The sequence below is a fragment of the Magallana gigas genome, chromosome 5, assembly GCF_963853765.1.
Source record: "Magallana gigas chromosome 5, xbMagGiga1.1, whole genome shotgun sequence".
Classification (NCBI taxonomy): Eukaryota; Metazoa; Mollusca; class Bivalvia; order Ostreida; family Ostreidae; genus Magallana; species Magallana gigas.
Window position 1 is genome coordinate 4,722,160 of NC_088857.1, and position 26,522 is coordinate 4,748,681.

General features: G+C 33.8%; 2 protein-coding genes across 6 annotated transcripts; one reads left to right on the forward strand and one right to left on the reverse strand.

Moving 5' to 3' along the window:
• Nucleotides 1–593: 593 nt before the first annotated feature.
• LOC105323255 (coatomer subunit zeta-1) lies at nucleotides 594–15,281 on the reverse strand. 2 transcript variants are annotated; one of them, XM_020065230.3, is made up of 8 exons: nucleotides 15,123–15,281; nucleotides 13,152–13,220; nucleotides 12,193–12,274; nucleotides 12,012–12,103; nucleotides 10,478–10,611; nucleotides 9,870–9,960; nucleotides 5,071–5,088; nucleotides 594–1,105 (listed from the first exon to the last, which is right to left on the reverse strand). In XM_020065230.3, exons 1-8 carry the CDS (start codon nucleotides 15,141–15,143, stop codon nucleotides 1,058–1,060), a joined length of 555 nt encoding a protein of 184 aa, XP_019920789.3. In that variant the 5' UTR covers nucleotides 15,144–15,281; the 3' UTR covers nucleotides 594–1,057. The 2 variants fall into 2 exon arrangements, with proteins under 2 accessions (XP_019920789.3, XP_011420613.3); XM_011422311.4 differs by lacking the exon at nucleotides 5,071–5,088.
• Nucleotides 15,282–15,436: 155 nt separating this feature from the next.
• LOC105323254 (SWI/SNF complex subunit SMARCC2) lies at nucleotides 15,437–26,150 on the forward strand. 4 transcript variants are annotated; one of them, XM_011422307.4, is made up of 24 exons: nucleotides 15,437–15,595; nucleotides 16,051–16,170; nucleotides 16,390–16,475; nucleotides 16,594–16,841; nucleotides 17,217–17,359; nucleotides 18,530–18,607; nucleotides 19,208–19,258; nucleotides 19,565–19,677; nucleotides 19,828–19,961; nucleotides 20,098–20,186; nucleotides 20,376–20,584; nucleotides 21,053–21,166; nucleotides 22,031–22,187; nucleotides 22,306–22,428; nucleotides 22,618–22,828; nucleotides 22,994–23,116; nucleotides 23,481–23,648; nucleotides 23,746–23,828; nucleotides 23,920–24,012; nucleotides 24,117–24,299; nucleotides 24,633–24,767; nucleotides 25,028–25,175; nucleotides 25,411–25,608; nucleotides 25,736–26,150. In XM_011422307.4, exons 1-24 carry the CDS (start codon nucleotides 15,482–15,484, stop codon nucleotides 25,840–25,842), a joined length of 3,228 nt encoding a protein of 1,075 aa, XP_011420609.3. In that variant the 5' UTR covers nucleotides 15,437–15,481; the 3' UTR covers nucleotides 25,843–26,150. The 4 variants fall into 4 exon arrangements, with proteins under 4 accessions (XP_011420609.3, XP_065939881.1, XP_011420612.3 ...); XM_066083809.1 differs by having other exon boundaries at nucleotides 23,481–23,636; XM_011422310.4 differs by having other exon boundaries at nucleotides 22,618–22,819.
• The last annotated feature ends 372 nt before the right edge of the window (nucleotides 26,151–26,522 follow it).

A 26,522-nucleotide genomic window follows, 5' to 3' on the forward strand; every position in this document is an offset into this window, starting at 1 on the left:
CTCGTCTGTTGTATGTTTTTGTTATTGTATGTTCCGTACACATTTCTAAGATCTCTCATCTAATTTTGCACCTTTTGTTATGGATGACTTAATAACATATACTACTCATGTTTCTTAATTATTTTTCTTGCATCTACTGTTGTGTTGATAAAAAATATAACTTATACTTCAATATCTAGGTTAGTGTATGATGCTTGAAATACAAAAATTCAGTATCAAGAAGTCCTGGGTAAAGTGGTACAGTACTCTAACCAAAGGGAATGACAACATTGTTTTAGTATGCTCAAGGACATATGCTTTATTGCTTAGAAAGCAACAGGAACAAAGAAAAAAACAAGCATAATTTTAGAACACAATTAAGTTTTTATAATTTTAACAGTATATTTAAAACAAAATTATCCTTTTTGAAATATGCAATGACATAATCTTTTAAGATTTTGCTTAGATTTAAAAACTAATCCAATAGTATCACAAAAGCAAGAATATAGCCCCTTGCGCTTTATCTTTCATCATTATCCAACATTTACCTTACTCAGCAAATGAGGTGTAAAATAAATTCTTTTTGGTTTTTTATGCTAATAAAAGACACCAAATACATATTCAGTAGATATAATTGAATAGAAATATGATTTCATAAATACCACAAACATTTTTCTAACACTCTCTCAATGCCACATACACATATAAAGTACTTTCACCCTTTAGTCTGCACAAAAACTTGCATTAACCCATAAAACCATAAAAATGCAACATGTTCAATATAGTTATATGCATAATATGTACATGAATCAGTGTGCCCTGTCTATAGCTTTAGATAAATTATGTAACAATTGCAAATGTTTTTCATGATCTACATTTTCTAAAAAATGGCTGACTTTTATTTTTCTTGCAGTAAACGACCTTCTGTGATTTCAGAGTCGCTTTCTGAGTTAATTACAACACAATTTATGCACTTGATATTTAGTCCCTGCTTTGAAAATCTAATTTCCATGTCAGGTGGAACTGTTCCAGTACAGTAACACTGGAGTAAAAAAAAAAGTCACATGACTTGGCCGCTTCATTTCAGGAGTGACCATTTTATCTGCTCTTTTGCACTTTGTAAAACCTGGAAAAAACAAGAAAGCATAATCAAAAGTCAACATACAAGGCAACTTATTATTTTTATTTTGAAAGTAGATTTAGAAATATTTTTTAAAAATACAGTTGCATAAATTTTTTTTTACTGAAAGTCTTCAAATTCCTGAAAATATGATTTTCTTGCATAGTGATGTACACAAATTTTGAAATACCAAAAAATTTGTTTCACATCAAAATGACTACAATTTTAATTCATTAAGAAAGTTCCTATTGTTTCCAAACTTGAGAACTGCTGTGGTATATATGATGATGGTTTATCCACTGAGTTTACAGAATAAACACAAATCTACCAATACAAAACACTGAAATTCTTTGTTACATAATAATGTCCATAAAAAGTTCTAGTAATCTGCTTTGGAGGACCTTGGATAGGGCAATGAGCAATATAAGCTAAACAGTAAACCCAATTTTATATTGCAGGACAAAAGCAACAATGCAAGCATGCAAAATAGTATACAAGAAAAAAGAGTTTGCAAGGAAAAGCTGAGTCATACCGGTACCTTTAGAGCCAGCTACTGAGCTGTACTAAAGAACTGAATGTCTTATACAGTGTAAAATATTGCACTCTTTGGTGTTCTTTCAAACATTTTAGTCTTAAAGTACGGCTGCATACAAAATTATCAATCAGGGGACAGTTGATGATTAATCAAATTTTTGTTAGAAATTCCCCCAGATTATACATTATTTATTAATTAAACAGAAAAAGTTGTGATTTCTAAAATCAGTGTGAAGGAATTTGTCAGAAGTTTATCTTGAGCGCCTTGTTGTGCATGCCTAGCACCAGATTTAACATTGGCCTTGTCACATCAATGTAAAACAACTGCCAACAAAACAATTCTCTCCCTGCTTTTTACATAAATCACCTTGCCTTGTCTTCACTTTCATAAACAGTTCAATTCCTATATATGTCACATCAGCCATTCGTTTGCATACTAAGTATCTCTCTAGAAATGATTGAAAACTTAAACTGGTGGCCACCAACTGTGACCAACAGCAAACAGAACCAACAGCAAATAGTAGAGCAGAAATAACATCCTCAGTGCCAGCGTGTCTATAGCATGTCACAAAGTTTGTTGGGCCACTTTAACAAAAGGGATCTGTTGGATATTTTGGGTTTGTCGGGTCTGAAAGATATTTTGCAAACTTGTCACCTTTTAAGAAACAAATATTGAACTCTTTAGGGTAATAGAGAGAACACCTAATCAAAAGTTCACATATTTTCCTGATGATAACTAAACTTAAGCTAATAGAAATTATGAATAATGAGGTCAGAAGAAAGAAAAACATTCAAAGTCTGAAAAAAATCAAGAAATTTGCATTTTTCATCACATCAAAATTATTACAGTATTTAAAAATTGACTGTGATGAAAAATAAGAACAAAGAGTTTTATGTACATACATCCTTTTTATGTTATTATATCTGCTAATATGAGACGTTTTGGGGTTATTCACCCAAAATTTGAGCATTTGAGAAGCCAAATTTAATTCATCATTGTTACGTTTAAAAAAGATATTTAAAATAATGAAATATGGCTGATGAGTTTTTCCATAAATTAGTCATTAAGAAAATAAATGAGAATGTAAATAATCTGAAAATACGTTTTAGCCCAAATTACTGTAAACAGAGCATTTGTGTGGTGAGAATTTGTGATTGTAATTTCCTGCCTTCAAACTAAGTCATTAATTATCCACTACAGATACAAGTCTGCAATTTACATATTAGAATAAGACATATTACACTCGGAGCAACTCTTGACAGGAATTCCACCTCCCAGTCAAATCTAAGTCACTGTTGACAAATTTCAACGAATTCCTTGCTCGAGAACCTCTTTACCAAGACAACATCCCTGCCCCCCTAATGTGATGGGGCTACAGCATGGAACCACACTGTCACCGTCTCTTGGTCATAAATTTGTCTTGTTTAAAACATTTGGCCTTAATTAATTACAAATTTAGCAAAATTCATTAGTTTTTTTGGAAAATGGTGGGGGGAGGGGTTGCTGTGACCTTGATTGGGAGTTGATCTGATGCCTTGTGTTGGTGTGTCACCGTCCCAGTCCTGGACTCCGAGGCTCCAAAGCTAACCACAAAACAAAGAACTAGAGACCACCACTTTACCTCTACTTTTGATGAACTGGATCTTCTTTGAAGGAGGAAGTAAGGATAAAATTGGACAACAATTCATACAAATTGGACAGAATAAGGAATTGTACCCTGGGTAATCTTTTACATAACAACTTCCCAATGACTAATTTGAAAGAACTAAATGCTTATTTTTAATCACCTAGATTCAATGTAATTCTTGTTTCAACTTAATTACAGGTACCGGTAAATGAAATAATACTCTTGTAAGTTCGAATGTAAAATGTAGCATTGACCTTTTGATCATTTTGACGACAATTAACATATATATAGGCATCAAATCACAACTTCAAACTTCTCCTCATATCTCATAGATCAGTGATTGTCTATATGACATGTACATACATCTATTAGGTAAGAAACAACCCTCGACTCCTGTCTATTACATAGGTAAAAAATGGTAGATTCTCTCAAAAACAGGAAGAAAGTGGGCTCTTTAAATATGATAATAGGTGCACTGTTATGATGTGATGAATTAATCTAATGAGGAGATGAAAATAGCTGTAAACGGTCATTGACCTTGTACTAACAGAGAAAGACAGGAAATACATTGTACCTAACACACTAATCCTAGTCCATCGTACTCATCATATGTGATGCAACAAAACTCATTCTGGTGGAAACAAAACCAAAGTAACTTCCAAACACTGACCATCTTTAATCAGTAAGACCGTTCTGATCTAAAATCTAACTCTTACTCAGACTCAATTTTTTATTCCATTATTTATTTTCTACATTTTAAAGAGTATTATTTTTTAAAAACCACATAAGAATGGTATTTGTATAGACATAGTATTTAAATAGAATTTAAGAAAATGTCTTTTAAACAAATTCACCGATATCATAATGTGCCAGGTACCATTTGAAATTTAAGTGCAACAAAGTTTTCTTCTATGTAGAACTCTAGTTTTTAAAAATTTTAAATTCATTCCAAATCACATCTGATTTATTTTTGACAGAGCCCTTAATTAAAATGTCACCACAAATGAATATTCACTAATAAAGAGCCATAGAAATAATGTAATAAACAATAAACAAAACCACTAGAAACTGTCATTGTTCACAGATTCATCAGTGTTACAGAAGTAGTCCGTAATGGTTCCACTCAGAAAACAGGAAAAGTTTAGAACGCCATCATAAATTATGCCCACCTCACGCAATTCAACATTCAAATTGCGTATTTTATAATGAACAACAAAAACTTGTACAAATCAAGGACAGAGGTTGTTTTGAAAAAATGAAACAGATTTAGCAAAAATCTTGCCTTTTTTAAAATCAAATACCATTAAAGATAGAACCATATTTTATGAGAAAATATCCTGGATATCATAGGGGGGGGGGGGGGGGTGTCAATTTAAGAAATGATATCACATCTAAGAAAACAAGGAAGAAAAAAGGCAATGTATATTCTACTTAACAGTAATAAATGGAATGAATCTTCATGGGAAAAAAAACCCCTTTTTAGAACCCTTAATTTTTTATTTTCACAAAATCTATGACAGGACTTTAACACCTCACTCCAGTCATTTAGTCATGCATCTCAAGGGTAATGCTGTACACTTTTTAAAAATACAATTGTCTTTCTATACATATTTAACACAAAAAAATAAATATATTCATGAGTGTGTTTGTTTTGTGTTTGTTTTTTGGGGGTTTTTTTTTTTTTTTTGGGGGGGGGGGAGGGGGGGGTGAGGGTGGGGGTGTTTTTATGGATATACACCAGTGGCAGGCTAATCTTCACCCTCTAAAGTTCTATAGGACCAGCCATCACCAAATGTCCCACAAACTCACCTCCAGCTTTTTGTTAATCTGACACATAGAAGAAACATGATTAATCAGGACCAATATTTAGTGTATGGAGTTCTGTTCCCTCCACCAGTGCCCAGAGTCAATGATTAGATAATAAGAGCATAAGAAGTTAGTCCATATAATTATGTGATATTAGTTTCAGGGTCATTATAGTAGCTAAAATCCCTCACAAACTATGTAAAATGTAACTTTACAAAAGATTGAACAACTGGAAATGAACACTATAAACCAATTTTTATTCGCAATCGAGAAATTTTCATGATGTTCGTGAGATCCTCATCACAAATATTTCTTTTTGCAATCCATTCTTGATCTGTCTCATAAAAATTAGTTTTCAGATAATATACATCAAAGACCGCGAAAAAATAGTTGCCAAAAAACCAGTTTATCTCCAGTAAATTGCAAAATAAAGTCGTCACGAATAAAAGTTGGTTTACGCTAGTTGTTATAAGTGTTATTTATGCAACTGACAACAAAACCAATTCTTATGATGTAACTATGTAAAGAGATAATTGTGCAAGTTTCTTTATTTTCATTTTCTTCCATGCGACACTTAAATTCTTCCTTCTAGATGCAGTTGATATGAAATTAACATGTTGTACAGATTTAGGTCATACTTCTTTAGCATGGTAAGTCCCATGTTAAACACTCTACAAATCATAATGGGGTACTAAATGTTTGCTCTGATTGCATGATCAAGATATATCTCCACCACGCAACTCTAACTTTCAAAAGATACACATGTCAAAACGTCAAATTCGTTCCACAATATTTTTTCCCTTATATAGGAACATTCACGATTTGAGATGGAGATGATAAAATGGCCGCCTTCTTTGATTGCTCTTGCTGTGCTGAGGTTGTGATTAATCTCCATAGGAATACGACATTTTAATGAGCCTGTTTTACATATTTATCAATGGAAAAGCCTTGTGCGTCTCTTTAAAAATTGTTTGCTCTACCAATGGTACAATGAGGGCCACATCAATTGTGTATCTGTGGTCTTGCATGTATTACACAAATTGCCTCATTATTGCCAAATATAACTACACATTAACATGAAATATTACAAACAACAAAATTAAGATAAAGTATTCGCAAAAAAATTCATACAACTAAAAAAAAATAACTTAAAATTGTTACCACTTTAATTGGAATTCAAATGATGTTCTTCATTTTTGTATCATATATAAAAATATACGAATGGGATGAAGGATGAATAAATATAAACACTAAATCTGTCCCTGGTTAGCAAAGACTCTCATTTTTCTAAATATCTCAGTACGTCATTCAGGCATAAAATTAAGCACAATTACTTAAAAATGTAATCAATTAATAATCAATTACATAGGGTAATTTTGTGTGATCGATTATTAAACGTTTACTTTTTTAAAAATTTCATTAAAATGTGAATGAAACCTCTTCCGAACATATAGCATAAACTCTTCAAGTTGATTTGTTTTTAGAGTTAATTTGGTATTTTCATCATATACATGATATGAAAATTTGAGATTTCATATTTCAATCTTAATAAGATTACATTTTATAATTTCTACTGCTTATTCAAATTCAAAGTCAAATTATAAGCAATAGAGAGAGCTTAGTCTGTTAAATTATGTAAACAAGGTTTTTTTCTTTAGAGTTTACAAATTTAGGTGAAACCTTGCACCTTTAGCCGGACGTCATAATTATTCTGTTGATACTGATTCCTAGAAAACTAGATTCTGATAAAATTTTGATAAACAAAATATTATTGGCAATATGCAAAGAAATTTGAGGGAACCTTGCTTCATGATTTGAATGAATTGTTTTTGGAGCTTGTACTTAATTGTTCTAATTTAATCGATCCTTGTTTAGGCTATTTCCATTGTTATCTAAACATTAGGGTGGTCACACCTTAAAATTTACATTCCACATATTTTTTGCTTGCAAAGTGTGTTGAAAGCTATGGCAATTATAACACTGTAATGTACACAGGGTATTCAAAGGTTAAAATGACGAGTTTTATTGTGACATCACAAACGTTGAATGCTGTAAACGGCAACGTTACATGCGAAAATCAAAGTTCACCCTTGTGGCTGTTACTGTGGGTCTCCCATTAATATGAACTTACCCTTACGATAAGATAGGAATTTTAAGGTATAAATCACATTTGCAGACAAAGCGTGAAGTTAAGAAAATGTAAATATTAGTAATAAATCATGATTTTTTATTAATCATGATTTTTTGAAGTATACAGTCTCATAACTGCAGTGGTGTGTGCATACAAATTGAGTAATGCGCATTAGCTAGTTATTAGACTGTATACTTAAAAAAATCATGATTTAATGCTATATTAACTGCGTTGTGGATTCTTTAACAGACAAGGACAACCAATCTTAGTGAAACTTACACACATTTTCTCTTTCTGTGGCAAAATAGACACAAAATATAACTCTCTCTCTCTCTCTCTCTCTCTCTCTCTCTCTCTCTCTCTCTCTCTCTCTCTCAATAATGGTCAATATAAGGTAGCTATAGTGATTTTTCTAAGACACATTACAATATGTAGGTTTAAAATTTAAAAAATCTGCAAGTAGGTGTGAAACATAGAGTGAACAATTGATCTTTTATGTAAACCAATATTTATATTTATCAGAATAATGAATATAAAACAATTTTATTCTATGAATTATATAATAAACAAAACTTGTAGAGTATTTTTTCATATACATGTAATATGCGAATAACAAAATATCTGAAGAGTAATCGAAAGTAATTCAAAAATTAATTATAATTACACTGAAATTTTTTAGCAGTAATCTATTAAATTATGAATACTGACGATCATTTGAAAAAGAATATTCATTACAATCGATTACAATTATGATTACCCATTGCCTGATGTCATTCTTAACTTGGAGACAGATGTAGGAGCAATAACAGTGTCCTAAGAATCTTTACCAATTCTATTTTGAATAGAAAGCTAGATCTTTCTTCCTAAATCAGATATTTTGTCTATGATATGAACAAACCCATTGAAAAACAACATTACATTTGTTGTTCATTAACATAATTGAAGGAGTTTTTATTGCTACAAATTACAAAATCAATATGAAAGATTGAAAAGACACATGTACTCAGGAGATTTCAAAAACAAAATATTGGCAATTTCCCCAAATTTCACATTTTAAGTTAAATATGAATTTTAAGATATCTGCCAAATTTTTTTTGGAGCCTGGAGCAGGCAGCCCTAACAACAGGGGGTGATATGTTTGTAACGAGATGTTTGTGAAGAGAAAAGTTCTTCAGTTTTTGCATTAAAAAGGAGTTGGAGGAGAAAGTAATAGCAACATGCAGAGCAGATTGGTATTAAACTCACATTCTTGATTATTTTTGAATTGCATCAAATCATTCCTCAATCTATAAACATTGAAATTTGTGGAGTATTTTTTTTTTTTTAATCTATAGGGTGATTTCACCATGCATCGGACACCTTTGGATTTTTCCCTTTGTTCACGCATCAAATGTCTTCCAAATATAAATAAAACTTGTTTTAAAAGTTGCAGGTTTTCCCCTTGCTTAATTATTGAAGAAAAAATTGTGAAATTGTTAAAAATGTAGAAAATAAAGCAAATTAATGAAGCGTTGAACTATTTCACCATGGATCGGACAATATTTACCAAGCATCGGACAGCTATAGCAGTACAGTAGAGATTAAAAATAACAACATTTTCTGGTTTTAATGCAAAAATACAAAGGTTCGGAAATATTAATTTATTCAATTGCAATTCATATTTCTTTTAATGTAAGTCCTTAAATCTACATATAGGAATTTAGACTAGTGCTTCTGTTTAAAGGAATATTTATCATAAGGGGTTCTTTATCGTGCCAGCTCCTACAGGAACTTTGGACTAAAAAGGGTTTGTCTGTAAAACTCGATTTTTAAGTGGTTTGAGGAAAATGTTTGTATCAGTTATTTTTTTAATTTATATTTTACTTCACATTTAAAGTATATCACAAGGAATGGGCACATAATATCCATATTATTAGAAAAAATCATGCAGTGAAAACTGTCCGATGCATGGTTAACTTTTGTCCGATCCATGGTGAAATGAACATATGGTGCAATAATGACCTTGACATTAATTGTTCAAATTTCTTGGACTTATTTTAATCAAATTTTGTTTCAAAACTTACTTCTTTCTAATTATTTTAGGCAGAGAGTGCATTTTCACTAACTCACAATCAAACGCACAACATTCAAATAATGCTTTGGTGTAAAATTTTCAATAATGGCGTATTTGATGTCATTTTACGATGTCTATATTGCTATTTCTTTGACAATGTGACTGTCAAATTCTTAATAATGATAAAGTTCCTTTGTTCTAATTCAGGAATATACGAAACAACACATGAGCGCATGCACATTTATTTGTATATTTATAAACAAAGTTGTCCGATCCAAGGTATGTGTCCGATGCATGGTTAAATCACCCTACTTGGGACTCCATTCTCCTGCATCTTGCATCAAGGTTAGCCTTGTTGATTTTAACATTGCATATAATCTTAATAGCTAGTTAATATTATTCATAGTTTATCCAAGTTTCCATTAGCCTTTTGCCCTTAGACAGAGGCTTTCCTAATTTTCAACAACTAACCTCCGTAATTATCAACAGGGACCCTTTGCCCTTCAGAGTCATTCATTAACCCAATTCTCCTCAGAGTTTGATGCTGAGGTCAAAGTTGAGTTTGAATGCTAATTAACTGCTCATCAATCATTATTGTGTGGCAGTGATTATGATTACCTGGGACATGGTGTGTTCTCCTAGGGGGGTGTCCTCACTCCTGATGGACACCTTCTGAACTATGGAGGAGGCATCCGAGTCCAGGACGATTCTGAAATACAAAATAAATCTATCAGCCTTTTTAGTGGAATAGCAGGAAACCTGTTACAAAAATTAGCCAAGAGCTTTCTATATACAAAACAATTTCTTGGATTAAGTTGCATAACAGATATGTTACAAGTACTTGCAAAATACTATAAACATATTACATGTATATTTAGCAAGGAAATCAAATTTTTCAACACATAAGCATAGATTTCATTGAGCAATTTTCTAAACATATTTGCTTTACTCCCAAATACACTACGAGCAAAAAATATAACACAATTTTAGTATTCCAAGACAGAAGACAATACATGTACTGTCAGTTCTATATATTGGTCACAAGCATTATGATAAGATGTTAAACACCATTAAAACAACACTGAAAGCACTTAGCTCACTTATAAATTAACAAAGTTAAATTAACAAATAATTTCATCAAATTTGTACTTGATCCTCTTCTACCACTTCTTAAACCTTTTTCTCACAAGGATATGCGCCTCTAACTTATCAATAGACAGACCTACCCTCCGTCACAAATTTCATCCACAACAAGGAAGGCTGCATCAAGATTCTCCAGTAGTGATCGCTTCTCCACATTCTTGCGAAGAATCTGGTTGATGGAGTCGTACAGAGCATTCAGAACACTGGCCAGTATCAGCTACAAAACAAGAGAGGACAGTGTTTTCAATGACATTACATAACATGTGCCATCCTGTGTTCATTACACTAACACAGAGAGGTTCTTGTAGGAACATGTCATCCCATTACAACAAAACCCAGGTTTCCATTGAAACAAGATTTACATGTATACGTACTTTAAGAGACATAACTTTGTAACCATTGCATGTTTTGTAAAACTTAACAAGTAACAATTTTGCATTACTGTTCAAAAGGAGATAACTCATACACAATCATCTTAATCATTTCCTGCCACAAGTCACTATGTGCATTTTTAGGAAAGAATCCAGAAAATTATCCCAAGAGAGAATAGTTACAGAAGTTATCACTACAAACAGAGACAGTAAAGAGTATTACCAAATCATATCATGAACATTTATTGTTTATATAATAATATCATTAGTTACATATGGTTTGTAGTTGACCAAAGGGTTTATATGTGGTCAGAAAATTGCATATGGGGCGAAAGCAGAGCTCAAGCCCTATACGGAATTTACTGACCATGTTTAAACCAATTTACGTCAACTACCAACCATGTAAAGAATATATTTTACTAACTGCCTTTACATAAATAACTAATTCCAAATTCATAAATGATTTCAACATTTATAGATAATGTTTTAAGTATCATATTGTGTACAAAACCTGACGTCATAATACTCTCAGAACAATGTCATAATGCTCAAGGGGAGGTAAACTTTTTACTGACGGTGTATGAAATATACATGGTCTCCATGTGACTGCTGTTTTTCAATGAATTTCTTAAGAATTACAAGAAGGTAAGACATTATATAAATAGTGCCTGTTTGGGAGGGTAACAGTTGAAATTGACACCCCGAGAAAACCATTGTCAACCAACGTTATCCTCCCAAACAGGCACTATTTATTTTGTTATATTGAATGTTTTAATTTTAAAGAAAACTTAACTGCTTTTACATAGGAATAACGTGAATCCTACGGCAAACCGTACGCGCATAATTTTCGCGCATGTGACAATTTGTAATGTTACCCATTGCTAAGTGCGTTGCTAACGCTGAGGGTAATAGAACGGATTATGAACTGCGTCTAAACCAATCAGATTTCAGAATTTAACATGAAAGTATAACAATATAATATATGTACTACATGATTTTTTTTATAAATCTGACACTTTCAGATTTATATAGATTTAAAATTGAACTATATTGTGTATCTGAGTGTTTGGTCTATTATGAATATTCCCGTATTCTATGTAGATAAGTTAGGTTACATCTTTATAGTTGCATTTGATGATCAATACAGTATTGAAAAACAAAAATCATCAAGCTCTAAATTTGATATCAGTAAGAACATCAACTCACATGGATACAAATCCCCTCCTGTGAAATTATTCTAACTTACCTCATTTTCATGTGAGCTACCGACAACGTAGAAGAATAAATCTACGTTACTCTTGTATACACAGGTAAGGCCCTCAAACATGATGATTTCAGCTGTAAAGCGGAAATTAAATCAATTAGTGATTTATAAGAAAACAGTTATCAGAGTCATTGAAAGTACAAATGCAAAAGAGTGTCCTTACAATTTGCTTTGTGTGTTTTTCCAAACAGATTCTTTTCAAATTGTTTCTGTTCCTTTGCAGTTGGAAACTGTTCATCATAATACTGAAATACAAATAAAATGCAAATAAAAGGTTTAATTCTGTTGTTTCAACAAATGACTACCTGCATACATGAAAATGTTTAGAGATCAAAAACATTATTTGCTTTCAAAGCAATGCAATGTAACATATCAAAATCTGCAGATTTCGACTATGATACTTTAAAACGAGAAAATATCACACACTACAAATTTAAACGCCTATGGCACAACTGCCCCCAAGCGCTAAAATTAATAGTGCACTAACGATTTTCCAAATGTATGAAACTTCTTCAAGTAACAAAACAATAACTTAGTCCTCTTTTCAATATCGTGCATGCGCTTTCGTAATTTCGTAATTTCGGACGGATGATTCGGTTACACAATTATACAGGAAATTAAAACTCACTGGATGCAATTGATTTCCCTCACTTTTAGTCTCGGAACTCTTCTAGTATTATCCCAGTCGTAACGTTAAATTTAAAGTTCGATAACTCAAACTTGTTTACAAGTTACACCCTATCACTAATAAATGAAGTTTTTATATATATATCCTGATGATTTGGATAAAACATGTTATTGTAAAAGTAAATGTATTGTTCTCAAAGACAATCCATTGTGTATCAAGATAGAAATGGCCCTCATGTTTAAATGCTTGAGTGAACACAGAATTAAATTTGGGTGAAACAGTTGATCAAACATGATATGTTTCATGTAACCATTTTGAAACAAAAGGTGATTGCACAAAAATTATTTTTTGCCAATGAATTGGCACTTGTGTTTGTTCTAAATATGTATGCACCAAATTTTCTCATTTAACAGAATCTGATATCATTTTCAACAAAGTAACAAAACCTAATCCTCAAGAAATAATTCATCTTTTCTTATGTTTCTAGTACTTACTTTTGTTATCAGTCTATTCCCATCGTTGTCCAGAATAGCAATAGCTTTCACAGAATACAGGGATGGCTCCTACAAAAATAACACTCATATGTGGACTTTTCAGTGCAATGCATATACCAGTATAACATACATGTATTCTTCAAAACAAAAAAGTACATATACTTTATTCAAAAAATATGAAACATAAAATAGATCTAAATTAATACACTTCAAATATCCATGGATGGTTTAAAGAAACTTTACACCATGATCACATATGCAAAATCATTTGATTCTACATGTTTTGACTCCAATGTACCTATATTTATGCACAGAAATACTATCTTTACAACTTTTATACAAAATGCATGAATCTGCAACAACAAAAAATCCCACTCATCATAAATCCATTTAAATAATTACCAATAAACAGAGTAAGATGCTATTGGGTATATAACTTTGACGAACAAACTTTGTACTTCAAAGATCTGAGCCAAAAAATAGTGATTTAGATATTTTTTTTTCAAAGCTTATATAAAAATTTTATGCTTACAAATCGAATTAATTTGATAGACACATTTGAAACAAGTTCTATCTTCTTAATCCTAAATGACCTTATTAAAAGTTAAGATGTCACACATTCAAATCTGAATCAGAGGATGTGATACATCAATCTACAATATTACCAAGCGCAGCGTGAAGTGAGGATTAATGGTAACATGTATATATAAGAAAATCAGTGAAAAATGAGAGTTGAATCAGGGGTACTATAAGGCCAAAAATAATTTCTTCCAGCCCTGGGTTCTGCCATGTTGGCAGCATTTGGTGCTTAAAAAGTTAGTTTGATCTTTGATTGACTGGCACTTATCAATGTTTATTGCCCTTAAACCCAATTAAAATATTCTAGTCTTTCCAACGAAGGCAATTTGAATTAAAAGAAATAAAAGAGGAATCCAGATAAGTTTCAATAGTGCTTCAATCAAGAAACACGACTAGTTCTATGAATGTCTTATCAAATTATCAGATGGAAAATAAAAATATTAACATCAAGGAACTTATCTTTTAGATACTGAATAAAGTATTCAATTTTATTACTGCGGCATTTATATGAATTAAATTGATAAACAATGAAAGAAGAAATAAAAAAAGTTCAGAATAACCTAACTCTCGTCGGATATTTCCATAGACAAAACGTGTACTATTACATCTGAATAATGACATCATAACTTATGATGGGGTAATCATAATCAGTAATCGTAAAGATTAACTAAATGTCACGTGCTCAGTGTACCTTTTGATTCATAAAGTACACTGAGCATGTGACATTTAGTTAATCTTTGGCTAATGATTTGAGCAGGGAACCAGGTGGATCGTACCAGAGACATAAATAACATTAATGTTATTTATGTCTCTGATCATACTGTGTGCATTTATATAAATTTTGTTCTACAAAATTCAAACTGTACTGTGTTAAATTTGTGCTCGGTCCAACGGTCACACCGTTTACATATTAAGCATATTATGTTAATTCTTTGTCATTTACAATCAGCAGATTACATATATGCTTTTTAAATACAAAAATGAATGAAGTCAAAAATGGGACATAGACTGTCACCAGATACAATGTGTTTTGTTTTAAAGAATCAAAGTATGAGTGTTTGTGAAGAGAAGTGGATAAAGGTCATGCCTGTTCATGGTTCTAAACCAAGAATCCCCGTAACCTGTAACCAATTACATATCAAAAACACACGTCATTTTGTTTTTCCCATTACTGACATAAGTAAATGTTAACTCATTAGTACAGAAATCGTCTAAAGGGTGCAGAAGTTTCCATCTTTAAAGAACAAGGCAATATTAAAGAAGTAGAAAATAAAAGAGAAACAAAAACGATCTTGTGTACATTCCAAAACATATTCGCTTTCCCTTTCGTTACACAATAACAAAATTATTCTTGGGTTATGTTTTCGTGAATATAAATATGCTTTATAATACCAAAATTCCCCCGTCCATCATGTAAACACCCGGCTTCTATTGCTGATGAAGAGTCGACAAGCTTGACGTGGAGAAAGCTCGGTGTCAAAGTGACGCTTGTGTAAAACTGGTACAATTATCGCCAGTTTAAACGCCTAGACGATTCAATCTAATTTTATGTTAAATAGAGCAAATGATTTTTAGTGCAAATTAACAGTTATTACTCTCATATTAATCAGTCATTGGTTATATATATCATATTTAAATGGTACGGGATAAATTCTGCGCTCACCCTGAACCCAAGCGAAATAAACTGGTCACCAGTTTTTGCTAACAATGAAATTAGTGTTATAACAAGGAGAACCAGTTTATAGTACAAAATGGCGTTGACCAAAAAGAAAGACGGTTCGCCAAATGTTAAATTCTTCGAAACTGTTGAAACAATCGCACAATTTGACTCCGTGAGAACATGGCTGAACAAAAACTACAAAAAGGTTGGTCACCATTGCATGTATTGTTATCTATTTTGTTGGGAAAGATTGCCGGTAATTGCCTTTGTTTAACACTTGCCGGTTCGATTTTGTTTGTGATGCTATAATTTTTAAATTATAAATAAATAACTCAATGTTGATTATATGCCTTTTTCATATAACGTCAGGAAACGCTCATTTCTTAAATTAAAAAAAAAGATACTATAAGCATGAGTGTTATACATAATGATATTCTAATGTTGCTAAAGGCCTATTCTATGAATTCGATGATATGTTGATTTATTGATTATAAGAACAAGGTCATTAATCCCAATCATCATTAATTTTCTTTATGATTGGTGTCGAGGATCTGATTTTAATAAAATTTTGTTTGATACTTGTTTTAGGTAAAGAAATATAGTATTTGAAATGTATAGCTTCATTTGTTATGCTTATATTTTAATTTGATGCATTTTTAGTACATGCAAGCAGACCCTCCCACGAACAAGAACCTTGCAAGTCTGGTGTGTCAGCTGCTTCAGTTCATGGAAGATGCGTTCGGGAAACACGTCAGCAACCCAGCGCTTACAAAGCTCCCTGTATGTCATTGATATCTATATAGAAATGGACATTCCTCTAGAACTAGAATTACATTTGAATGTTAAGATCATTAAAAATTTTGAAAAAAGAAGAAATTAAATCCATTGTTTCATAAAATTCTCTTAGCTTCAGTTTTAAAAGGAAACTTAAATATTTTTAATTGGAAAATCAGATACATGAACCTTATTTCATGATGAAATTTATGATGTCTGTTTCAGATAAGATGTTTCCTGGACTTTAAGCCTGGTGGTGCATTATGCCATATCTTGGCCGCTGTCTACAAATTCAAGAGTGACCAGGGGTGGTAAGTTGAGTTTATTGTTTCACAAATGTCTGAAATCATGTAGTACACATGTGATTTTATTTCATTGTAATTTTATGTAAGAATTAATGCAACAAATTTTTTTACATGTCATTTGCAGGAGAAGGTTTGACTTTCAGTCCCCATCAAGAATGGACAGGAATGTAGAAATGTTCCTGCAGATCGAGAAAACCCTTGTCCAGAACAAATGTCTGATCCTGCCCACCATTTATATTATGACTGACATGGACAAGGTTCTTCTACCAAAACTGAAAGACATCATCAAACGTCACCAGGGAAACATAACAGAGGATGACGAGGAGGCGACACACATTGTCCACGTCCTGCCCACACACCCACCCACAGAAGGTAGGCCTGTTACTGTACAGTCTGTGTACATGTAGCCCCAAAAAATCAAGCTGAATGTTGTAATCACCTGTTGGGAATCTGTTTTCTAAAATGTTAGTCAGAATAAAATATGTAACAGTTACTGTTCAAATTGTAAGGTGTATTTCTCTAAGTCTAAGTCAAAATGAACAAATGAAATTTTTAATGTAAAAGTTTTCTTTTTACCTGGATTCGAAGAAAATGGATAAACATGATAAAAGTGAAAATATGTTCTTTTATTTGTTACTGTATAAGAAAACTTTAACATTATTCCACTTTCACAATATATTTTTCCATCTGGTGTTCAGTTTTCTTGGACCATGTACATTACCTAGGATTGAATTTTTGTATTTTTAGAGGAGTTTATTCGTCCTGTGATGAAGCGTGACCGTAACGCGATGATTCATTGGTGGTACACCCCAGACAGTTACGACGTGTGGGTTCCAGACGTGTCCCCTGACCTGGAAATCGACACCCCTCAGCACGGCGGGGCCCTGGAGGTCAGTGTAGCAGGGGAATACTGAACTGTGTGTTGTGTAATCAGTCGGGGGGACTGATTGGGTGTGTTAGCTTGGTTAACAAGTGCTGTTTTAGGGGACACATGTCCCATGATCCTCTCTGTGCTGATAATTGCTAAAATGGTGTATAGGAAAAAGAATTTAAAAATCCAGACATATTTCAATCTGCCTTTTATGCATTCATTTCAAAATTTTATTTCATCTTTTATGATTAAAAAAAAAAAATTATATTTGATTGGAATGTCAAGATTGTAATGTTCCAAGATATGAAGAAATATTTTTGATTAACTCTCTTTAAAAAAATTACCTAACAGTGTTTCTCACTTTTAAGTAAAGAATTTAACTAACACTTGACTTTAGTTCTTCCAAAAAAACAGTGGTACAGTATCTACCGGTATTTACCTAACATTTTTATGAATACATATAGACAGCTTTTAAAAACTGGAATTGTCAATATGCAATAGACAACATACAAAATTATGCATTTAAGATAAGAAGTACTTTGCTGTATATGGAAATGTACAGTAAAACAATGTAAATGTGCATCCATCAAGGGAAAGTAATTTTGGGCCTAAATAGTATCCATGTAGTTCACTGTCCTTTTCTGACACATTTTAAGATTTAGTATAAATCTGTTGTAATTTTAATTACTTTTATTGTTTATTTACAGGAACGTGATGTGCTGTTTGGTTCTATATTTTCTTCATAGATAATTAATCATAATTATTTTTTAAAGAAAACCTGTGTTAGTCTCCAAATCTATTATGACAAGTCAGAAAAGGACAAAAACTTTTGATTTAGGGTCATACATGTAAATAACTGTGTATATTTTATCCATGTAAGACTTAATGTATTCAATATTCATAAGGTCACCTTAAAAAATTATTTGTACTCTCCAGTCTTTAAACTGATGGTGGGAAGAAAACTTTTTTTTGTTCTTAAAACTGTATGCAAAATTTTACATTAAATAGAAAAGTGATGGGCAAACAACTGTTTATTTATTAAAATGATGATGCTCAGAGTGTTTGTCATAAAATATCTGAGAGAGGTCTCATTGTCAGTCTTTAGAGGGCAAACAAATAATTTTGAAAGGTGTCCTTATTTATAAGTTTTTAATGTTGGTGTACTGACCTGGGTGATTCTGTGAATCAGGTGACCGCGAAGTGGCTGCTGGACATGGAGGAGTACAACGAGTGGATGAATGAGGAGGACTACCTCATCGAGGATGAGGTAAGGACTGCACCTCAGTAACACTATGATAGTTGTCATGTTTATGTAATAACAGCATTCAGACAAGATTACTGTAAACCAACTTTTATTCATGTGTGAGAATTTTTAATAAGAGCCTCACTGTTATGAATATTTTTCGCTGGGAAACTGGTCCTCAAAATGTCTCAGATATTTAATTTTTCCTAATCTATATCTTGATCACAAAAATTAGTTGCCCAAGCTTTTCATTGATAAATCTTAAAATGAAATAGTCACAAATGAAAGTTAATATACAGTAAACTGTAATACTTTATGTGCTTATTGCTAAAAACAAATTTCCCTTTGTTTCTGCTCTACATTTATCAAGTATAAAAAAAATTGCAATTCTTGGGTATAAATTAAACACCTTTTGATGATTGGGAGTGGGGGGGGGGGGGGGATGGGTAAGAATCATGTACAGTTTTATGAATTTTCAATCAGAATTTGTATGCCACATTGGTATGTTGAATTTGTTAAATTTAAAGTGTGAAATTTTCCTTTTGATAACCAGTTCTATCATTAAAATTCTTCTGGTGTCCACCAGTTAACACAATCATTTACATATAATTTTCTTATTTTTAGTATGAAACAAGAAAAAACAAACGTCCAAAGAACAAAGTAACTGTGGAAGAGGTAATACTTTTAAATTGCGAAATAAGTTATATAAGTGTTTATATCTCATATACAGGTACAAAGATAAAGTTAAATTTCAAATGTATATTGATGAAAGATCTTAAGTATTTTATTTATTGTCGCAAATCACTGTTTTTAAATTACTGTAAATGGTTTGCTTCAGTGGATTATCTACCCTGAATTTCAACTTTATAACTTCAAAATCCACTGAAGTAAACTGATTTTGTTTGTAGCATTTAGAAGTTATTCATCCAGATATTTTGTGACATTTGAGAAATAATTTATCCCCTCTGATTTGATTTATAGTTTATAGCCAACCAGGAAAGTGACAAGAGGGAGAAACGAGACAAAAAGAGCAAACGGAAAAGATCCCCCTCCCCCACACCCGCCCCATCCTCGGAGAAAAAGAAAAGAAAGAGGTACAGTATTCCTTACTCTCCTTGAACAAGTTTACTAGCTTATCCTTTTTGATGACTAACATGGATGGTTTTGGACATCTCTTTATGGTTTTCCTACTGTTTTCGTCCTTTTGAATCAATTGATAAAATATTGAAAATATGTTTATATAGCACGAGGACTCCAGGAGGACCTGGGAACTCTAAGAAGAGGCTAAACAAGGAGGACACTGATGATGATCTGACCCGGGACATGGAAGATCCCCTCCCAGAGACCAACATACAGGAGGTCCAACTCTCAAAGCAGTGTAAGGCTTCATTATGCTGAAAGCATTATAGATAAAAAAATTACGAAGAAAAAATTTTAAACAAAAAATAAAAATGATTGAAAATCTTGCCTTTAAGTGTGAGTTTTTAAAGGTATTGCTTTTCTTTGCTAAACAGCAAGCAGTAACCGTAGTAACAAGGACAGTGAGAACCAGCCAATCAAAGGAGGAACGATCATAGACATGGATGAGGAGGCCACCGACAAGGTAAGGGGTCAAAGTAATGAAGACCCACTGTTTATAGTAGAAATGATGATGTGTTCAGAATTGTTTGTTACCTGAAAAGTAATAGGATCATGATGTGAAAGTTTCTCTTCTTATGGTACATGTACACTTGTCTATTTAAAATCCTTATGTTCAGAAACTGGTACAGTTTTCAATTGTTTTGTCTGATAGCTGATTGGTGAGGATAGAGGGGATGAGGAAGGAGCAGACGATGACTCCAAGCGAGAGAAAGAGGATGAGGACAACGTGACTGAGCAGACCCATCACATCATCATACCCAGCTACTCGGCCTGGTTCGACTACAATGCCATTCACTCCATTGAGAGGCGGGCCCTTCCGGAATTCTTCAATGGAAAGAACAAGTCGAAAACGCCAGAGATGTAAGAGTCCAAAAATAAAAATCTTAGCTAAGATTACTGAGGAATCATTTTTTGTGGGAGCTCAATTTTGTGGATACCCCTTACCTACTAATAAACATCTCTAAAATATATTCACAAAATAAAATCCCTACATCAATTAATCCATGAAAATTAGCCTAAATGAATTAAGCACTGGTCTCACTAAGAATGAATCATATTGGTTACTCAATTGATATAACCTTTCTTAATTATATAGGAGACTAGGTCAGATGAGCCATATATAAACACCATTCAGCAAAATTCATGCTATGGAATTATCCATGTTAACTTTTCCATAGCAACAAGACTCCAAATAGCTGTGCTCAAGACAGGAAAGGAGCATTTTTATTTCTATGACAACAAAATGATTCCACAGTTTAACACTACAGTACACCTATTCAGAGAACTATCACAGAGCCTGGTTGTATGAGGGCTGACTCTCTTTTACAGATACCTGGCCTACAGGAACTTTATGCTGGACACATACAGACTAAACCCCACAGAGTACTTGACAAGCACCGCCTGCAGAAGAAACTTGGCCGGGGATGTGTGTGCCATAATGAGGTACAATAGCACAGCAATCCGTCCCCACGGATTTAGAATATCACTTACTTAGTTATCTTAACAACGTTTTTTCACAAATTAGTGCTGTGGGAAAACATTATACAAATATTGACTGGGGTTGAGGGCAACATTGATTATATTAGCCCCCGAGGGACGAAATATTGCCCGACGCGAAGCGGAGGGCAATATTTTCGTCCCAAGGGGGCTAATATAATCAATGTTGCCCGAAAACACAGTCAACATTTGTTTTGTTATATGAAGAAACAAACCAAAATTAAGAAAGTAATTGAAAACAGATCGCCGTAATTTTTTCGGCTCAACAAAGAATTCACGAATTCATTCTGTGCAAAGTTCATTTCCAGAATATCCTCAGCATCAAACTGCTGATACATGTATTCCGCCGACCGAAAGAATTAATATACAGATGTTCTACCTGATTTTACTTCACAGTAATTCGCAAATCCTTACATCCGTTATGATAGCAAACCGTCGCATTGCGCGTCCGTTGTTTACTTGCCTTGACTGACTGTCTATTATGACGTCACCTTGTTTTGGAGTCGCGAAGAGTTATTTACGTCATCGTTTACGAATCAACTAATCAGAGGCGAATATTTGAAATAGAGGGAATGTTCTCTAGATATTATTCCTAGCCGGTCAATATCAAAAAAATATTGACCGGTCAATATTTTTCGGACGAGCTAATATTACAATTATTGACTATTTGTCTATATAGAGTTATATAGTGAGAATATACTACTGAATATAACAATGATAAATATTACTGATTCTATTTTTAATATGTATTATACAAGAGCTTGATATTATAGTATGAATGCTTACTTTCTTTTTTGTGTGTGTATACAGAGTCCATGCTTTCCTGGAGCAGTGGGGCCTGATTAACTATCAGGTGGATGTGGACAACAGAGCCACCGCCATGGGCCCCCCACCCACCTCTCACTTCCACATCATGGCTGACACACCCTCAGGACTTCAACCCGTCAATCCACCAAAAGTCAACCAGGTAAGTCTTTGTATTATTAAATATTCTATACAAAGAAATTTTATAAATCAGTGTTGCAGTTCTTCCTCTTAATATATATTTTTTGCAATAAATGCTAATTTTCGTTATCTTTTTATAGCCCTCAGCAGCAAAACAGATTGTTAGCTTTGATGACAAGGACAAAGAGAGGGACACAAGCGAGGGCCGGGAGCTCTCTGACTTCAGTCTACGCATGGATATATACGCCAAGAAAGCACTAAAAGTAAGGATGGGTTTCAGTTATCAACAGTTGCAGAAAAGTTTTAGATCTAGACAAAGGGATATGTAATTGTTTGGAAAATAAAGTGATACTGACATTTGATATGTCATTGTTTGAAAATAAAATGAATTGATGTTATGATACGTAATTGATGTGAATAAACAAAATAACATTGACATTGTGTTATGATAGGACAAGGGAGCAGCCACCCGTTCTCGGGAATGGACCGACCAGGAGACCCTGCTTCTGCTGGAGGGACTGGAGATGTACAAAGACGACTGGAACAAAGTCAGTGAACATGTTGGCAGTCGAACCCAGGACGAGTGTATCCTTCACTTCCTCCGCTTGCCCATTGAGGACCCATTCCTGGAGGAGAGTGACTTCGGCCATGCAGGTCAGTCAGGTGATCAAGTCATGTATTGTCTAGTCTGATTACTTAAATTTTATCTTTAATGAATAGTACACTTATTATGATAAGTAGGTGGGATTTTTTTTTCTAATTTCTAAAATGAATAGGAGACAGATGTATAATTCATTTTATATAATGGTTATTACATGTATATTGCAGGACCCCTGGCGTACCAACCCATCCCCTTCTCCCAGACAGGAAACCCCATCATGTCCACTGTGGCATTCCTGGCCTCTGTCGTTGATCCAAGAGTCGCCAGTGCAGCAGCTAAATCAGCTCTGGGTACGAATAGCCATAGTCAGACTCTAGAAAAATGATTTTTTATGAAATTATTTCAAGTGATTAGCTTATTGAGGGATTAACAGCAGGATGTTGTCTTAGTAGATTATTTCCAGCTGATATGCTGTACACCAACTTTGAGATGAAATTTTATGAAGTTTGCATAAATCATCTTTCATGATATTTTCAACTATGAAGCAGTCTTTTACTGGCTTGATCACAAAAATTAGTTGCTGTTAAGTTGTTTTAAAATTGTAAAGTAAATCCATCTTGAAAGTTGGTTTCCAGTGATGATTAAGCAAAGTCACACAGTCCAAGATCCACAAAATGATACGGTGCCTGTGTTTATTAACCCTGTGTGTTGTAGAGGAGTTTTCAAAGATGAAGGACGAGGTACCCCCTGCCCTTACTGATGCTCATGTCAAAATGGTGGAGGATGCAAACAAAGAGGGCAAGTCTCTGGACGCTGAGTTTGGTCTCGAGAAGAGTGGCATTGCAGGAACTGTCCCCGAGAAAGAGGAAGGTATGAAAGCTGGTACGAACATTTTTTAGAAAAATTCTTAATTTTGATGCATTTAGATGTGTTAGGAAATAGAATGCAGATTTATTGGGTTTTCTTTTTAATTTCAAAGAAGAGGCAGTGAAAGAAGAGGAGGAAAAGAAAGAAGAAGAAGAAAAGACAGAGGAAAAGAAGGAGGAGGACAAGGAAGAAAAGGTAGGGGCTCTGGCACTTTGAAGTTTGGAAATGCAATGTAATTATTGACTCTTGTTTATCACATTTGCTAATATATTGTTTATTTTAACAGAAAGAGGAAGCCATGGAAACAGATGCCCAGGACAATGAAGAAAAGAAAGAGGAGGAGAAACCAGAGAAAGAAAATGAAGAAGAAAAGGCAGAGGTTAGAGCAAATGTATTCTGTATTTCATATATTTGAACTTTGCTTAAAAGGGGTTAATATTTAGAATCAATTTTACACTGTACCTATGATTTGTAAATACACAGAGTAAGACAGAGTCTGAGACCAAAGAGGAAACAGAGGAGAAGAAACCAGAGGAAGAGAAAGAGACAGAGGAACAAATCCAGGAGAAAGTCAGCAAGGCAGTGGCCAAGATCCCCATCAAGCCAGACGGCAATGTGGCAACGGCTGCTGCCGCAGCATTAGCGTCAGCTGCCGTGAAGGCCAAGGTAAGGAGCCACATCCTGATTAAAGTGCATTGACCCTCTAACAAAAAAGATTACTCTCATTGATGTCAATGACTATTATTTACTTCGTAAATTTTTCAAGCATTTATATTTTCAATATTTCCAATTTTGCTGAACAGGGTATATTGATATCTTATGTGTTTCAATTGCAATTTTGATTTCATTTCATTAAATGAACACAAAAAAATTATTTAAGGGAACAGAGAATTGAGAAACTTTAGATGGTGGCTTATGAATTAAACCAAATGGTTAATGATAAAACATGAAATGAATAGCGATAATGTGATTCATTGTCTGATTGCTATTCTATTCCAGCACTTAGCAGCTGTCGAGGAGAGGAAGATAAAGAGTTTAGTGGCATTGCTGGTTGAGACACAAATGAAGAAACTGGAGATTAAGTTACGTCACTTTGAAGAGCTTGAAGCCATCATGGACAGGGAAAGAGATGCAGTATGATATTTTTGTCCATTTCATTGTGAAGTATTTTAAACTCATTGCAAAGCTAGCACTCTCAGTTAAATTGCTCCGTGAGAGTTTGTGGTGGATGCATGTTCTTCTAGTATTTGTCAGGGCAATGCAAGCTACCAGTATTTGAATCAGTAATGGACAAAACAAGATTTCATCAAAACATCTGTCTTAGTAGTATATGTACATTGTATGATAAATTTTGACTATACTTAATAATAAATATGAATTGTCCTGTTTTGCAGTTGGAGTACCAAAGACAGCAACTTCTACAAGAGAGGCAGCAGTTCCACATGGAGCAGATAAAGGCTGCAGAACACCGAGCCAGACAAATAGCCATGCAGCAAATGGTGACCGAGCAGAGACAGCAGAATATTGGGGCAGGGGACCAAGGTAAGAGAACCAACCAACGTGTACACATTTATCTGATAAAGTTGTTTCTTTGCAAGCTATGGGATCATTTATGAAAACCTATTAAAATCTGTAAGGTTCTTGTGCACTAAACAGGTGTTTTTGAAAGTAAAATTTCACTCAAAACTGTGATATTTTAACAGTTGAGAACAGCAGACTGGTAATTTTGTTATGGCGACTACTGAGAATACCGGTACGCTATTTTTCTCTTTTGCAGCCTCAGGACCTGGAGGCCCAGTAATGACAGCTAACCCCAGTTTGGCAGCAGCTGTAGGACAGAGCTACCCCCTGTCTGGCTCCCCAATGCCCCCTCAGGGACCCCAGGCCACCCAGGGCTCTCCTGCCCCTCCCCCACCAGCCTCACAGCCCCCGGCTGCCCAGCCGGTCACTGGCACAGCAGAGGGGGACCTCTCAAGTGAGATTTACCTTTGCTTTTATCTTTTTGACTTATTAAGTGAAGTGATAATTTTTTGTTTAAATTTAGACCAGCTTTATGTCCATATTTATATATGGTTTAACATGTTTGATTTCTTTCCCTTTAGCACCAGCCTCATCCAATGATGTCCAGGCCGAGCCTATGAGTACTGACCCTCCCCAGACCACTGTCCACCCCCCACAGAACATGATGGGCACCAGTCCTGTCTCCTAACATCACAGAAGTCATCGCCATCATCTTCAATCATCGGCCGCTGCTTTTATCTATAGATTCACTGTACCTCATTATTGCATAGTAAACTTGTATAAAGGTGCTTATCATGCGAAGACTGTTGAACAGATAGAGGATACTGATGTTGTGTTCCCGTGCTAACCGTGTATTGACTGTCGTAGTGGTGAAGATCTGTGTTCTTGTGCTGCATGTATTCATGGCCCCACTGTCATCAACATGAATCTCCAACCAATCAGTGAACTCTGTCATATTTCTTGTAGTATGTTGTAATAAAGTTTTTTGTCAAACAATCAAGTGTGTATTTTGTATGAAAAGGAAGTTCCCTTCACTTATACAATGTTTGATGCTATCACTGTAAGAGTGATATTAATAATGGAGTGTCGAATTTAGACATATTATATTTAAAACATTGTAATTTGAGATTGTACTGTATGAAAGCAACATATGAAGAGGTTTGCTAGAAATTCTCAAATTCAAAAGGGCTGGGTTTACGGGGATATGTTAACAGGCATGTAGTGAAATTCAGCAACATACCATAAAATGTTCTGTACATATAATTACCTAGAATGATAAAATTCAAGCATTAACCCCCACCCCCTCAACGCAAAGAATAAAAAACCCATACATGGTTGCAATTCAACCTTTCCGTTTAACAAGTGATG